General features: G+C 42.0%; 1 protein-coding gene across 1 annotated transcript; it reads right to left on the bottom strand.

The window, feature by feature from the left end:
• Positions 1-3,116: 3,116 nt before the first annotated feature.
• Positions 3,117-14,474, bottom strand: LOC139158392 (1-acyl-sn-glycerol-3-phosphate acyltransferase alpha-like). Its single transcript, XM_070735698.1, has 5 exons — positions 14,290-14,474; positions 9,203-9,336; positions 6,467-6,642; positions 4,726-4,821; positions 3,117-3,212 (listed from the first exon to the last, which is right to left on the bottom strand). The coding sequence occupies exons 1-5, from the start codon at positions 14,472-14,474 to the stop codon at positions 3,117-3,119; spliced, it is 687 nt and encodes a 228-aa protein (XP_070591799.1).
• Between the last annotated feature and the right edge of the window lie 3,584 nt (positions 14,475-18,058).

Here is an 18,058-nt window from a genome sequence, read left to right as displayed (position 1 = left end):
AATTCTTTAACAGATTTAAATATGTTAAAGACTTAAATAAGGTTCAGGAGGGAAGTGTTTTTAATAAGAAAGTGAACACAAGAACAAGGGGACACAATCTGAAGTTAGTTGGGGGAAAGATCAAAAGCAAGATGAGAAAATATTATTTCACTGAAAGAGTAGTAGATCCTTGGAACAAACTTCCAGCAGACGTGGTTGGTAAATCCACAGTAACTGAATTTAAACATGCCTGGGATAAACATATACCCATCCTAAGATAAAATACAGAAAATAGTATAAGGGCAGACTAGATGGACCATGAGGTCTTTTTCTGCCGTCAGTCTTCTATGTTTCTATAATTTAAAACTGAATGTGTTCCACCATGTACCGGTACCAATTTTGTATTGTTCATTTTGTTGCATCCTTCCAACTTAAAACTATTACTGCTTGGGCACTTTCTATAGCTGCTTCCTTAATTTCTCTAAATTCACCCAATTACTCCTTATTACTAATACTGTCATCTCCTTTGTAATCACCCATTTTATGTTTAACATCCTATTAATTTCATCTTAGTTCCAGAATTTCTGCACTACCAAACACTACCAAACACTCCCAAAATATATGCATGAACACCCCTCTCTCTTGACATACATGCCAACAGGCACCCTTAACATTCCAATAAATATACGCAAGTTGTGCAGGTGTATGATACCACTCATGTAAAAATTTTCTCCCCATTTCTCTAACACTTGTATTCTTAATTTTCCTTATATTCTCCACTATATTCTTCATCTCTTGTACATCTATTTGTAATTCTTGTACAGTGGTGCCTCTACTTACGAACTTAATTTGTTCCGTGACCAGGTTCTTAAGTAGAAAAGTTTGTAAGAAGAAGCAATTTTTCCCATAGGAATCAATGTAAAAGCAAATAATGCGTGCGATTGGGGAAACCACAAGGAGGGTGGAGGCCCTGTTTTCTCCCAGGAGATTCCTAGAAGAGGCCCCACTGAGGCTTCTCCCCGCCTTTTCTGGCCCTGTTTTCTCCCAGGAGATTCCTAGAGAGGCCACACAGAGGCTTCTCCCTGCCTTTTCCGGTCCTGTTTCCTCCCTGGAGATTCCTAGAGAGGCCCCACGGAGGCTTCTCCATGCCTTTTCCAGCCCTGTTTCCTCCCAGGACATTCCTAGAGAGGCCCCACGGAGGCTTCTCCCCGTGTTTTCCAGCCCTGTTTCCTCCCAGGACATTCCTAGAGAGGCCCCACGGAGGCTTCTCCCCGTGTTTTCCAGCCCTGTTTCTTCCCAGGAGATTCCTAGAGAGATCCCACAGAGGCTTCTCCCTGCCTTTTCCAGTTACAGTTTCAGAGGCTCGGGTTCTTAAGTAGAAAATGGTTCTTGAGAAGAGGCAAAAAAATCTTGAACACCTGGTTCTTATCTAGAAAAGTTTGTAAGTACAGTGCAGGCGTTCTTAGGTAGAGGTACCACAGTATTACTGTAAATGGGTAGATTCACAAAAAGCCCAAGAAGAAGCAATGAAGGGTGTGTGTGTTTGAAACAGTTCCTTATTAATTCGGGGCTTGTGTGGTGTCTTCCTTGACTACTACACTTGCTTGCTTCTCAGGCTCTCCTGAGATCTCATGGAAGTTGGATAGGATGGTCCTCCACACACGGTCCGTTAAGTCCGGGATATTACCCGGGCTCAATCCTTCAATCTTCACCGGAGGAAGAATCCGGATGGTGATTTCCCCTTGGGTGGAGAGAAAACAAAGAAACCATAATAATAATAATAATAATAATAATAATAATAATAATAATAATAATAATAATAATAATAATGGTAATGGTAATGGTAATAGTAATAGTAATAGTAATAGTAATAATAATAATAATAATAATAATAATAATAATAATAATAATAATAATAGACACGATGCTGTGGCACAGATGATCCACTGGAACTTGTGCCGGAACTACCATCTACCAGTGGCAAAGAACTGGTGGGATCATAAGCCCGAAAAAGTGGTCGAAAATGAGCAAGCAAAACTACTGTGGGACTTCCGACTTCAGACTGACCAAATTTTGAAATATAACACACCAGACATCCTGATTGTGGAGAAAAAGAAAGTATGGATCATCGACATCGCAATCCCAGGAAACAGCAGAATTGAGGAGAAGCAGCTAGAGAAATTAGTGAAATAAGAAGATCTAAAAATCGAGCTGCAGCGACTCTGGCATAAGCCAGTGAAAGTGGTCCCAGTGGTACTTGGCATGCTGGGCGCAGGGCCAAAGGATCTTAGTGGACATTTGAAAACCATCGGAATTGACAAAATCTCCATCTGTCAATTGCAAAAGGCCGCTTTACTGGGATCGGCAAACATAATTTGCCGCTACATCACGCAGTCCTAGGTGCTTGGGAAGTGCCCGACTGGTGATGAAATACGAAATCCAGCATAGTGATCTCGTTTGCTGTGTTGTACTGACATAATAATAATAATAATAATAATAATAATAATAATAATAATAATAATAATAAGAAGAAGAAGAAGAAGAAGAAGAAGAAGAAGAAGCAGCATGGCTCATAAGTATCCAAATACATTTGATCTGTCATCATGTCTCATCCAGAATGACCAGAGTTAACCTTCTGGGGAGTGCCAGCTGGTTTCTGAAAGGCCTGACCACCTCTAACTTGCATAGGAGGCAAAACACACATTTAAGTGAAGCCATTGTTTACTATGGAGCATTTTTACTAAAAATTGGAAATAAGCACCAATTTTTAGCCTGGCCATCAGATGGATGGATAGTTAGTTAGTTAGTGAGTGAGTGAGTGAGTGAGTGAGTGAGTGAGTGAGTGAGTGAGTGAGTGAGTGAGTGAGGGAGGGAGTGAGGGAGGGAGAGAGAGAGAGAGAGAGAAGACAGATTTCTAGACAGACAGACAGACAGACAGATAGAAGACAGATAGATAGACAGACAGACAGACAGAGGTGGGGTTAAATCAAGTAGAGTCCTTGATATAAAACCGTTATCTGCCTTTTGGAGCCTACAGTGCTGTGTGATGAAGGGCTGACCTGTTTTTCCCCCCTGATAGCTAATGTTGCTACCTCTCAGGGGTTAAAAAAAACACCACCAGACAAACATTGACTTAGCTATTCCCAGTGCAACAGAATACCTGATGTGAATTTGTTAGTCTTCATGTTAAAAAATGGCTTGTAGGAGGACATCACCACAGGAATGATTGGCACCTGCAAGGTAAGAAAAATAATCAATGCCCAGAAGATTGATACAATTGAATAGATCCAAAGACGGGCTACAAGAATGGTGGAAGGTCTTAAGCATAAAACGTATCAGGAAAGACTTAATGAACTCAATCTGTATAGTCTGAAGGACAGAAGGGAAAGGGGGGACATGATCGAAAGATTTAAATTGTTGTGAGCCGCACTAAGTCCTTTGAGATTGGGCGGCATATACGGTAAGTCAAATTAGAAGTCTGTCCGTCTGTCTGCTGTCTAAATAAACAAACAAACAGACAGACAGACAGACAGACAGACAGACAGACAGACAAACAAACAAGCAAATAAATAGGCTAAATAAGGTTCAGGAGGGAAGTGTTTTTAATGGGAAAGTGAACACAAGAACAAGGGGACACACTCTGAGGTTATTTGGGGAAAAGATCAAAAACAACATGAGAAAATATTATTTTACTGAAAGAGTAGTAGATGCTTGGAACAAACTTCCAGAAGGTGTGGTTGGCAAATCCACATTAACTGAATTTAAACATGCCTGGGATAAACATATATCCATCCTAAGATAAGATACAGGAAATAGTATAAGGGCAGACTATTTATTTATTTATTTTGTCCAATACACAATGAGGGATTTAGTGGGTATATACACACATAGTAAAATACATGATGAAGGTTATAGAGGAGATACTAATAGTAAAATATATCTAAGAAAGAATAGAAAAGAAGATATAGTAATAGAACATATCAATGAAAGAATAGAAGAAGAGATATAGGAATAGAAGAAAGGTATAGGAGATATAGGAGAGCAATAGGACAGGGGACGGAAGGTACTCTAGTGCCCTTGTACTCACCCCTTACTGATCTCTTAGGAATCTAGCTAGGTCAACCATAGATAATCTCAGGGTAAATTGTTGGGGGGTTTGGGATGACACTATGGAGTCCCGTAATGAATTCCATGCTTCGACAACTCGGTTTTATAGTCAAGTTTGGAGCTTAAATTAAGTTTAAATCTGTTGTGTGTTTTTGTGTTGTTGTGGTTGAAGCTGAAGTAGTTGCCGACAGGCAGGACGTTACAGCATATGATCTTGTGGGCAATGCTTAGATCTTGTTTAAGGCGTCTTAGTTCTAAGCTTTCTAGGCCCAGGATTGAAAGTCTAGTCTCGTAGGGTATTCTGTTTCAAGTGGAGGAGTGAAGGGCTCTTCTGGTGAAGTATCTTTGGACATTTTCAAGGGTGCTGATCTCTGAGATGCACCATGAGGTCTTTTTCCACCTTCCATCTTCTACGTTTCTATGTTTCTAAGATAAAGATTGTTCTGCTGCTTTGGGTGGTAGCTCAGTTGCCAATAATAATTATTACTGCACTCCAATAATAATTATGATTACACATTGCTTAGCTTGCTACATCAATGGTTCTGGTTTTCACAAATGAAAATGACTCACAATAATAGCACCGCTTTCCTATCTGTCAGAGTTAAGTAAAGAAATAGTGTGGAAATGTCACAATCTTACCTGGGCCTTCACTGCAAGATGGACAGCCTCTCTTTGCAAGGGCTCCAAGGTGGATTCGCCCGTTCTGTAGCCTTCGGAAAATACCCATATTCTCAGCTAATGAGAAAGGAAAGAACAAGTTTGATTATTAAGAACACATTAGGCCCATGATGGCGAACCTATGGCACGCGTGTCAGAGGTGGTACACAGAACCACATGTATAGGGGCATGTCTGCACATTCATGTATGTATGTGCACCTTTAAGTTTGAGCATGCACATGTGCCCAGTATGGGCACTCGGTGTTTAAAAGTGTTTAAAAACACTATTGTTGTGAGCCTCCTTGAGTCCACGGAGAGGGGTGGCATACAAATCCAATAATAAGTAAATAAGTAAATAAGTAAATAAGTAAATAAGTAAATAAGTAAATAAGTAAACAAGTAAACAAGTAAACAAGTAAACAAGTAAACAAATAAACAAATAAATAAAATGAAATAAAATAAAATAAAATTAATAATAATAATAATAATAATAATAATAATAATAATAATAATAATAAATATAATAATAGTAATTTATAATATTTGTATGCCGCCCCTCTCTGAGGACTCGGAGCGGCTCACAACAGGACAATACACAATATACAAATCCAATGGTTAAAAAAACAGTTTAAAACCCTTATAAAAATAATCATACAACTCAAACGAACCATACATAAATTATAATAGCTAAGGGGTATATTAATTCCCCCATGCCTGGAGACATAGGTGAGTTTTCAAGAGTTTACGAAAGGCAAGGAGGGTGGGGGCAGTCCTGATCTTCGGGGGGAGTTGGTTCCAGAGGGCCGGGGCCGCCACAGAGAAGGCTCTTCCCCTGGGTCCCACCAGACGACATTGTTTAGTCGATGGGACCTGGAGAAGGTCAACTCTGTGGGACCTAACCGGTCACTGGGATTCGTGTGGCAGAAGGCGGACCCGGATGTTGACGGGACCCGGAGAAGGCCAACTCTGTGAGACCTAACTGGTTGCTGGGATTCGTGCGGCAGAAGGCGGTCCCGGAGATATCCTGGTCCGAGGCCATGAAGGACTTTATAGGTCATAACCAACACTTTGAATTGTGACCAGAAACTGATTGGCAACCAATGCAGACTGCGGAGTGTTGGTATAACATGGGCATATTTAGGGAAGCCCATGACTGCTCTCGCAGCTGCATTCTGCATAATCTGAAGTTTCCGAACACTTTTCAAAGGTAGCCCCATGTAGAGAGCGTTACAGTAGTCGAGCCTCGAGGTGATGAGGTCAGGAGTGACTGTGAGCAGTGAGTCCCGGTCCAGATAGGGCCGCAACTGATGCACCAGGCGAACCTGGGCAAACGCCCCGCTCGCCACAGCTGAAAGATGTTTCTCTAATGTGAGCTGTGGATTGAGGAGGACGCCCAAGTTGCAGACCCTCTCTGAGGGGGTCAGTAATTCCCCCCCAGGGTAATGGGTGGACAGATGGAATTGTCCCTGGGAGACAAAACCCACAGCCACTCCGTCTTATCCGGGTTGAGTTTGAGTCTGTTGACACTCATCCAGGCCCCAACAGCCTCCAGGCACCGGCACATCACTTCCACTGCTTTGTTGACTGGACATGGGGTGGAGATGTACAGCTGGGTATCATCAGCGTACTGATGATACCTCACCCCATGCCCCTGGATGATCTATGATTCCATGAATACAGAAAGCAATGCAGTGGTTATACATTGCTGTCCTCCCCTACTCACGTGATCCTGGAGCATGGTGTCTCCGGTTGCTGACATGACCTCCACGGCTTCTGCTTCCTTTTTATGGTCAATGAAAATGAAGCCACACAGCCACAGGACAGCACCAACAGTGAGCGTATACAGGAGGTCTTTCTTGACGAAGAGGGTACATTGCTTGGGCAAGATTTGAAAAATCCCTGGAGGGTTGGGGGTTTTTTTTGCAGAAGAAGAAAAAATGATCAGAAAAAGGTCAAATCTAAGATTTAATTGTTGGTTCATACCACTCCCCAGTCAACCAATATAGAATCTAGCCAGGGCAGGATTGAAACGGGAGATTGACAGCAGAAAAAGACCTTAAGTAAAATTCAGTAAAAAAGTTAGCAGCATTTTCTTCCTTTTATATCTCAAATTGCCATGTCTTTACACATCTTTTTTTAGAAACATAGAAGATTGATGGCAGAAAAATACCGCAGGGTCCATCTAGTCTGCCCTTATACTATTTCCTGTATTTTATCTTAGGATGGATATATGTTTATCCCAGGCATGTTAAAATTCAATTACTGTGGATTTACCAACCACTTCTGCTGGAAGTTTGTTCAAAGCATCTACTACTCTTTCAGTAAAATAATATTTTCTCATGTTGCTGCTGATCTTTCCCCCAACTAACTTCAGATTGTGTCCCCTTGTTCTTGTGTTCACTTTCCTATTAAAAACACTTCTCTCCTGAACCTTAATTAACCCCTTATCATACTTAAATGTTTCGATCATGTCCCCGTCCCCCCTTTCCCTTCTGTCCTCCAGACCAGTGTTTCCCAATTTGCTGGTTGGGGAACTCTGGGAGTTGAAGTCCAAATATCTTCAAGTTGCCAAGGTTGGGAAACACTGCTCCAGACTATACAGATTGAGTTCATTAAGTCTTTCCTGATAGGTTTTATGCTTAACACCTTCCACCATTCTTGTAGCCCGACTTTGGACCTGTTCAATTTTGTCGATATCTTTTTGTAAGTGAGGTCTCCAGAACTGAACACAGTATTCCAAGTGTGGTCTCACCAGCGCTCTATACAGTGAGGATTAGCATCAGCTGGAGTGAACAGACCTAGATTCACATCCCTGTTGCCTTCAACAATTTCAAAAGATTGATACCGGGTTACAGAAAGATTTCTGAGCAATTTTGTTCCCAAATGTGGAATGTAGAATACTGTAGAGCAGAAGTCCCAAACCTGGCAACTTTAAGACTTGTGGACTTCAACTCCCAGAATTCTCCAGCCAGCAGAACACTTAAAGTATTCTGAGAGTTGAAGTCCATAAAGTCTTAAAGTTGCCAGGTTTGGGGACATGGAAAATATTAATTATTGAAATATAAACTCTCCTCTGGAAGAATTCTGAAGCCATTTTTTTTCTACCAGAGATGATAAAAAACGCACGTGAATAAAACATATTTCAGTCCTATGCTCTTCCCAAATGCTTCGTCTTGTCCATCTTCAAACAGGGCAAATAATAATGTTTCAAATATATTGCGTATTTAGCCATTGTTCGAGGGGAAACACCCATCACTGCTGTTTACAATCCTACTATTGCTACTATTTTTGTTTTTCGGCCCTAAATTTATTTAAGCTGCATGCCACATTTCTACTCTGGCAAGCACAAACTTCAGCTAAACAATGCAACTAAAATATGAAAGTGTTTTTAATAGGAAAGTGAACACAAGAACAAGGGGACACAATCTGAAGTTAGTTGGGGAAAGATCAAAAGCAACACGTGAGTCTACGGAGAGGGGCGGCATACAAATCTAATAAATAAATAAATAAATAAAATATTATTTTACTGAAAGAGCAGTAGATCCTTGGAACAAACTTCCAGCAGACATGCCTGGGATAAACATATATCCATCCTAAAATAAAATACAGGAAATAGTATAAGAGCAGACTAGATGGATCATGAGGTCTTTTTCTGCCGTCAATCTTCTATGTTTCTATATGAAGAGTTAAAAATACAATATTTAAAAAAATCAATAAAATTAAACGATGGAATGGGCACATTTTTGGGGGGATCCACCATTTTTGGTGTGATATTATTCTTTGTGGGATCAGTTTTCCTCCAGTTAATCTTATGTGGGTAAAGATATATAGAATGCTGGTGAGACCACATTTGGAATGCTGTGTTCAGTTCTGGAGACCTCACCTACAAAAAGATATTGACAAAATTGAACGGGTCCAAAGACGGGCTACAAGAATGGTGGAAGGTTTTAAGCATAAAACGTATCAGGAATGGCTTCATGAACTCAATCTGTATAGTCTGGAGGACAGAAGGAAAAGGGGGAACATGATCGAAACATTTAAATATATTAAAGGGTTAAATAAGGTCCAGGAGGGAAGTGTTTTTAATAGGAAAGTGAACACAAGAACAAGGGGACACAATCTGAAGTTAATTGGGGGGAAGATTAGAAGTAACATGAGAAAATATTATTTTACTGAAAGAGTAGTAGATGCTTGGAACAAACTTCCAGCAGACGTGGTTGGTAAATCTACAGTAACAGAATTTAAACATGCCTGGAATAAACATATATCCACCCTAAGATAAAATACAGAAAATAGTATAAGGGCAGACTAGATGGACCAGGAGGTCTTTTTCTGCCGTCAGACTTCTATGTTTTCTATGTTTCTATGTTTCTAAAGATGGAGATAGGTTATTCCTATTTCAAGACGTATTTTTAGGATCCTTTCAACACAGTGTGCGCCAAAAGATCCACAAACTCACCAAGCAAGTCCATGGAGCACTGCAGGTTAGAGATGATGACATAAGGCCCTTTCAGGTTTAAATTTGAGGCTCCCTGCACGTTGATCTTAATGCGATAAAATAATTTCAAGGGTAGCATGATGAAACGCAGAGCCCTAGAACAAAGAATGAGAACAGATCAGGGGTGAGCTCTAACTTATCTTGCCTCCAGTTTGCTTCTTCCCACGCCACGTGGTCACGTGTGTGTCGCACACTACTGGTTGCACTATGCACACCCACTTTGTGCGTGTACATGAATACCCTACGAAAGCAGACTATCAATCCTAGCTCTAAAAAGCTTAGAACTACGTCGCCTAAAACATGATCTAAGTATTGCCCACAAGATCATATGCTGCAACGTTCTACCTGTCAATGACTACTTCAGCTTCAACCGCAACAACACAAGAGCACGCAACAGATTCAAACTTAATATTAACCGCTCCAAACTTGACTGTAAAAAATATGACTTGAGCAACCGAGTTGTCGAAGCGGGGAACTCATTACCTGATTCAGTAGCGTCAACCCCTGACCCCCAACATTTTCCCCTTAGACTATCCACGATTGACCTCTCCAGGTTCCTTAGAGCAGTGATTTTCAACCTTATTTGAGCTGCGGCACATTTTATACATATACAAAATCATGGGGCCCATTGAGCGGAGGGGAGTGGGGGGGCTAAAAAAAGTTTGGACAAAAAAATTCTCTCTCTCTCTCTCCCTCCCTTTCACCCTATTTCTCTCCCTCTTTCTCTCTCTTCCTTCCTTCCTCTCTCTCTCCATCCCTCTTTCTTTCTCTCTTCCTTCCTTCCTCTCTTTTTTGCTCTCTTTCTATCTCTCCCTCCTTCCCTGCGTCTCTCTCTCTCTGTTGATTTCTCTCCCTCTCTCTCTTTCTCTCTTGCTTTCTTTCTCTCTTTCTCTTTCTCTCTTGCTTTCTTTCTCTCTCTTTCTCTCTCTCTTTTTCTCTCTCTTGCTGAGCTTCGCGGCACACCTGACCATGTCTCGCGGCACACTGGTTGAAAAACACTGCCTTAGAGGTCAGTAAGGGGCGTGCATAAGTGCACCAGTGTGCCTTCCGTCCCCTGTCCAATTGTCTCTCCTTATCTCATTTATCTTTTCTTCCTTTCAAATATGTTCACCTATACTTTTATATCTTTTTTTCTATTCTTTGCTTTACTTAAATTATTACATATCTCTCTTCAATGTGTATTATGTATTGGACAAAATAGATAGATAGATAGATGGATGGATGGATGGATGGATGGATGGATGGATGGATGGATGGATGGATGGATGGATGGATAGATAGATAGATAGATAGATGGTAGATAGATAGATAGATAGATAGATAGATAGATAGATAGATAGATAGAATAAAATGTCCATGCACTGTGCCAAAACCTTGGCTTATGCACATGTGCAGAAGCCAAAAACCAGATGGCGGCACTTACGCCATTGCCAAGAAAGCTGGTTTGGGGGCATAGCCAGCCAGCCATTGCTCCTGGTTCAGCGCATGGAGGGAAATTCCTGCTACCCGTTCTATAGAACTGGTCCAAACCATGCACAAACCACCTCTGGAACAGATGTACTTTTGAAACATTAAGAGCGCTGGAAGAAAAGAAGCCAAGGACATTGCTGCACTACGGTAATTCAAATAAGGCTTTAGTAGAATAAAATAGACCCCTCGCATCCTGGACACAAACTGTTTCAACTCCTACCCTCAAAACGTCGCTACAGAGCACTGCACACCAAGACAACTAGACACAAGAACAGTTTTTTCCTGAACGCCATCACTCTACTAAACAAATAATTCCCTCAACACTGTCAGACTTTCTACTAAATCTGCACTTCTATTCTACTAGTTTTTCTCATCATTCCTATCATCCTTTTCCTCCCACTTAGGACTGTATGACTGTAACTTGTTGCTTGTATCCTAAGATTTTTATTAATATTGATTGTTTCTTCATTGCTTATTTGACCCCTATGACAATCATTAAGTGTTGCACCACATGATTCTTGACAAATGTGAAATCACCCAAATGACTTTACTACTGCACAGCCAAAATGTCCTTTTTGCCCAATTAGATCGTTACTATCTTTTCCTCTTAACATTTTTATTCTACAGAAAATGTGTTCAGTTTCAGATGTCAATCCAACATGTTTCTTCTTGGTGGGTGATCCCCCCCCTGACGCTTGTGTCTAAGGAATTAATTAACTCCTTAATCATTAATATTTGATTTTACTTCTCTCTCTTCAGAGCTAATTTGATCCATTGGCTAGCAGCCAAAAAGCTTTTGTTGTGCTTTGAGTAGAAACATGAATAAGTGTGATAGAATGTGATAAACCAAGTAGCAAGGTTCACATTCGTCTTTCTGAGGAGTTTTGTGCTTTCTTCAGCTGCAGAACCTGTACATGCAATTATTATTATTTTATTTATTTATTTTGTCCAATACATAATACACATTGAAGAGAATAGATATGTAATAATATAAGTAAAGAAAAGAATAGAAGAAAAGATATAAAAGTGTAGGTGAACATATTTGAAAGGAAGAAAAGATAAATGAGATAAGGAGAGACAATTGGGCAGGGGACGGAAGGCACACTGGTGCACTTATGCACGCCCCTTACTGACCTCTAAGGAACCTGGAGAGGTCAATCGTGGATAGTCTAAGGGAAAAAGGTTGGGGGTTAGGGGTTGACACTGCTGAATCAGGTAATGAGTTCCCCGCTTCGACAACTCAGTTGCTGAAGTCATATTTTTTACAGTCAAGTTTGGAGCAGTTAATATTAAGTTTGAATCTGTTGCGTGCTCTTGTGTTGTTGCGGTTGAAGCTGAAGTAGTCATTGACAGGTAGAAAGTTGCAGCACATGATCTTGCAATGCAATGCTTTACAATACAGTATTGCAAACAAATTCTGCTGACTGCCAGCAGTTCAGTTCTCACCAGCTCAAGGTTGAATCAGATCAGTGAAATGGGGACCCAGATTGTTGGGGGCAAAACTCTTCAACACCACTGATAAGACAGCTACTCTCCAACAAGACTCGGACTCTGTTTCTGAGCGGTCTAACACCTGGCAACTCCAAATCTCAACCAGCAAATGCTCTGTCCTACACATTGGCAAAAAGAATCTGAACTCCAAATACAAACTGAATAATCAAATTATCACAGATAACCCCAACTCGGTTAAAGATCTCGGTACTCCTCCACTCGAAACAGAATACCCTACGAGACTAGACTTACAATCCTGGATTTAGAAAGCTTAGAACTAAGACGTCTTAAACATGATCTATGTATTGCCCACAAGATTATATGCTGCAACGTCCTGCCTGTCGGCAACTACTTTAACTTCAACCACAACAACACAAAAGCACAAGCTTGACTGTAAAAAATACAACTTCAGTAACCGAGTTGTCGAAGCGTGGAACTCATTACCGGACTCCGTAGTGTCATCCCCAAGCCCCCAACATTTTACCCCTAGACTATCCACAATTGACCTCTCCAGATTCCTAAGAGGTCAGTGAGGGGCGTGCATTAAGTGCACTACAGTGCCTTCCACCCCTGTCCTATTGTCTCTCCTATATCTCATATACAGTGATACCTCGTCTTACAAACCCCTCGTCATACGAACTTTTCAAGATACAAACCCGGGGTTTAAGATTTCTTTGCCTCGTCTTAAAAACCCTTTCCGTCTTACGAACCTGAGCCCGGGTCCATGGACTCTCCTACTGCGTATGAGCTATCTGACTGCCGAAGGGATTCCCCTGCCTTGTGACTGTCACCACCGGGATTTCCCATTTGCTTGCATGGGAATTCCCCGTCGGAATTCCCTGCCCCCTTTTGCTTGCACCTGAGGCGGGGAACGCCAGAGCTGCCCCATTTCCCTGCCACTTTCCCCTCTAGCCCTCCACTTCCTCTGCTCCCCGCAGCCACCCCATCCTGCTGCCAAAATCCCCCCTAGCCAGCCGCTTCCTTCACCACATCTCGCTGCTAAAATCGCCAGTCCAAAAGCTTCATATCTTGCCCCAAATCTCTCCAAAAATCGCTCTCCCAAAAGCTTCATTTCTTGCCCCAAATCTCTCCAAAAATCGCTCTCCCAAAAGCTTCATTTCTTGCCCCAAACCTCTCCAAATATCGCTCCCCCAAAAGCTTTGTATCTTGCCCCAAATCTCTCCAAAAATCGCTCTCCCAAAAGCTTCATTTCTTGCCCCAAACCTCTCCAAATATCGCTCTCTCAAAAGCTTCGTATCTTGCCCCAAATCTCTCCAAAAATCGCTCTCCCAAAAGCTTCATTTCTTGCCCCAAACCTCTCCAAATATCGCTCTCTCAAAAGCTTCGTATCTTGCCCCAAATCTCTCCAAAAATCGCTCTCCCAAAAGTTTCTATTCTTGCCCCAAACCTCTCCAAATATCGTTTAGAAGGCCAACTCTGCGGGACCTAATTGGTCGTTGGGATTCGTGCAGCAGAAGACGGTCCCAGAGGTAGTCTGGTCCGGTGCTATGTAGGGCTTTATAGGTCTTAACCAACTTTGAATTGTGATCGGCAGCCAGTGCAAGCCGCGGAGTGTTGATGAAACATGGGCATATCTTGGAAAGCCCATGACTGCTCTCTTGCTTCTACTTACAAACTTTTCTACTTAAGAACCTGGTCACGGAACTAATTAAGTTCTTAAGTAGAGGTACCACTGTATATTAAAATCAATCATTCCCACTCAACAACATACATACCATTTGTCGGCCAGGGGGCTAGAGTCTAATAGCCCCAAGCCTGGCGGCGGAGTCTTTAGATTCTTATGGAAGGCAAGGAGAGTGGGGGCAGTGCAAATCTCTGGGGGGAGTTGATTCCAGAGTGCCGGGGCCCCCACAGAGAAGGCTCTTCCCCTAGGCCCCACTAAGCGACATTGTTTCGTTGATGGGACCTGGAGAAGGCCAACTCTGTGGTACCTGACTGGTCGCTGGGATTCATGCGGCAGAAGGCGGTCCCGCAAGTAATCTGTTGCTCTGTTTAACACCTGATAGTCATTGAAAGAACATGTATGTACGTGTGCGTGTCTAATGCCATAGTGCTGTGTGACTTACCTTATATTTGCTACATTCCTTCCACGGAGAGCGAGGATTGGGAGCAGAAAACAGGACCACACAAGTATCCAGCCTTTTAAATAGAAGATCCTGAAGTAGTATCTGAAGATATTGCTAAAATGATAAAGCAGCAGCACGGCTAAGAAGAAGAGGAAGACGTTGACTAAGAATAGCGACTGAGCCATGCTCTTCCCAAGGGAAAACTGCTACAGACACACTAACACCACACATAGCTTACAGTGATGGGGTTTATAAGGTGCAGTGTGGCTGGGTGTGCAATTCAGCATACATTAAAAAGAACCTGTTCAAGCAAGTACATCACAACCAGGGAGAAGTTTCATTGGTTTGAACAAACATGTGGGACTAGGCGTGGGAGCCAGGAATGTGCAGAGGTGTATGCAGCATGTGTAAGCTTACGTTTTGGGACAGAGATAAAGTTATAGAAACATAGAAACATAGAAGACAGACGGCAGGAAAAGACCTGATGGTCCATCTAGTCTGCCCTTATACTATTTCCTGTATTTTATCTTAGGATGGATATATGTTTATCCCAGGCATGTTTAAATTCAGTTACTGTGGATTTACCAACCACGTCTGCTGGAAGTTTGTTCCAAGGATCTACTACTCTTTCAGCCAAATAATATTTTCTCATGTTGCTTTTGATCTTTTCCCCAACTAACTTCAGATTGTGTCCCCTTGTTCTTGGGTTCACTTTCCTATTAAAAACACTTCCCTCCTGAACCTTATTTAACCCTTTGACATATTTAAATGTTTTGATCATGTCCCCCCTTTCCCTTCTGTCCTCCAGACTATACAGATTGAGTTCATTAAGTCTTTCCTGATACGTTTTATGCTTAAGACCTTCCACCATTCTTGTAGCCCGTCTTTGGACCCGTTCAATTTTGTCAATATCTTTTTCTAGGTGAGGTCTCCAGAACTGAACACAGTATTCCAAATGTGGTCTCACCAGCGCTCTATATTGTGGGATCACAATCTCCCTCTTCCTTCTTGTTATACCTCTAGCTATGCAGCCAAGCATCCTACTTGCTTTTCCTACCGCCCGACCACACTGCTCGCCCATTTTGAGACTGTCAGAAATCACTACCCCTAAAGCCTTCTCTTCTGAAGTTTTTGCTAACACAGAACTGCCAATACAATACTCAGATTGAGGATTCCTTTTCCCCAAGTGCATTATTTTACATTTGGAAACATTAAACTGCAGTTTCCATTGCTTTGACCATTTATCTAGTAAAGATAATCATTTACCATATTACAGACGCCTCCAGGAATATCAACCCTATTGCACACTTTAGAGTCATCGGCAAATAGGCAAACCTTCCATACCCACAAGTTTATCACATTGAGCACTCAATGTCCACGATCCTCCCCTGTACTTCCAGCTGGTGCTGAATAAAAGATGACCTTGAATCTTCTTCAAATAATTTGTTGGTGGCTAGTATTTTTTCCCAATTCCCCTCCCCAATTCCCATAGTACTATTCTACTTGTGGCAGGCCAAAGTCTCAAACTCTAAACGATGGCTTCAAGCTGACACAACCTGCTTTTCATAACTCTTACTATCTGATGTGCAAAAGGGAAGGGCGGCCTCAACCCAGAACTGACAGTGACTTCATAGTGAAATTCCTTGCCTTGTGAGATATAAGTAATTTTTTTCTACAGGTATGTTTAGCCCCAAATTCAAGACTTTTCCATTAGATTCATACTTTGTTATCTATCCTGGGACTCTTAATCCTCATATTCTACTGGAAAGTTTCTCAGAGGCCTGTTGTCAACTACAATATACAAAACAGAATAATAACAGAGTTGAAAGTTTCCCTGAGTCTTCGGAGAGGGGCGGCATACAAGTCTAATAAATTATTATTATTATTATTATTATTATTATTATTATTATTATTATTATTATTATTATCTTGAAGGTCTTCTAGTCCAACCTCCTGCTACACCACTTCAAACAAATGGTTATACAACATCTTCTTAAAAACATCTATTTACAGTATTCTATGCGTGACTTACAATGTCAGCACATTGCCCCCAAACAATTCTGGGTCCTCATTTAACTGAATTCAGAGGGATGTGTCAGAAATAAGTTTATTTCTTGAAGTCATATTACAATGCAAGAAAATGGTTTGTAACTATAGGAAAGGGTGATGTAAGCCATAATCAGTATGGAATCATGGGTTTGCTAATTGTGCTGCAACCTGATCGGCTGTAACCTATATATAAGGAGTTGCATGGGTGTGGTTTTGTGCTGGGTGGTTTGTTATAGTGAGTTGGTGGTTTAGTGCTTAGTGGTTTATGGGTGGTTGCAGAGGTGGACATAATAGTAGTGTAAGATAGTATTGTGATAGTTTATTTAGAGAAGCATTTTGCTAAGAAGAAACGTAAAATATATTTTTTACAAGAAAACCCGGGGCAGTGTTTTTTCATTGAAGACTTCAATTAGGTATAGTTGTGAACTATGGCTAGTTGGTGGGGTTACCTTCCGCATGTGCAAAACTCTCCCCCAACAGGATGGAAGGCTGAGTCAACCTTGAACCGGTCAGGATTGAACTCCTGACAGTGGGCAGAGTATGTATTCTAACCCCTCGTCAACACAGCTCATAGAAATGGGTGGAGCTTTCCTCCTGGGGTCATGACTCCCATCGTAACCCTGCAGGCAAAATAGTTCTATGGGTGGAAGAATTGATTACATCAGAATGTAGTGGAAGATATTACCAAATTCAGATTCTTCTCCCACCCCCACCCTGACACACACACACAAACACACACACAAACTCAGGGTTCCAAATAGCATCCGAAACTAAATCAGAATCCGAGGCACAGCATTCCTCAAAGTCCCAATTCATTAGCAGAGCCATGTTGGCACATCTGGGAGAAACCCAAATCTAAAGCTACAAGGGTTTCTCCACCCAGTTTAAAGTTTATTCCCTTGCTCCCACACCCACAAGTTCATCACATTGACCAGTCTTATTCTGCCAACATGTTGGTTACTCCCATCAACTTCCAGGCAGGTGTTGAACAAAGGATGACCTTGAGAACCTAGAAGGAATTTGTTATGGCTACATCTCTACATCCCTCGTGCAACAGCCCCTCCCAAGTTCCCACAGCAAGAATACATTCTAAAGCAGTGATGGCGTACCTTTTTGGGGGGTCGTGTACCAAAAGTGTGTATGTGTGTGCTAGCACTCATACACGTGCCACACCCACTCCCCCACATGTACCACCACCCTGCGCTGCCCCTGCGCATGCACACAATCCTCCCCCCGTCCCCACGCATGCGCACAGGGCTCACTGAAGTCTGGGACGGTGAAAAAACGGTCCAAAGGGCATACCGGAAGTTAGGAAAAAGGGACTTCCGGTTTGCTCGTTGTGCTGTTTTTTGCACTCTGGGGCTTCAGGGGAATTTCTGCGGAGTCTGCGGAGAGGGGCGGCATACAAATCCAATAAATAAATAAACAAAAATAAATTTCCCTAAAGCCTGCGGAGTGTGAAAAACAGCAAAACAGGGAAACCAGAAGTCTGTTTTTCCAAACTTCCAGTTTGCCTGTTGGGCCGGTTTTTGCACTCTAGGGCTTCAAGGAAAATTCCCTGAAGCCTCCAGAGGGCAAAGCCGCCTTCCCCAAGGCTGAAAATCAGTGTGCTGGAGCTGACATAGGGCAATGTCTCGCGTGCCCTCCAGTATGTCGTGTCATAGGCAGTGTTCCCTCTAATTTTTTGGGGGGGTGGGCGGAAAAGTATAGTGTCTGAGCG

Source organism: Erythrolamprus reginae, chromosome 2 (genome assembly GCF_031021105.1).
Source record: "Erythrolamprus reginae isolate rEryReg1 chromosome 2, rEryReg1.hap1, whole genome shotgun sequence".
Classification (NCBI taxonomy): Eukaryota; Metazoa; Chordata; class Lepidosauria; order Squamata; family Dipsadidae; genus Erythrolamprus; species Erythrolamprus reginae.
The sequence above is the reverse complement of the archived record's forward strand: the minus strand, read 5'-3'. Positions and strand labels throughout refer to the sequence as shown.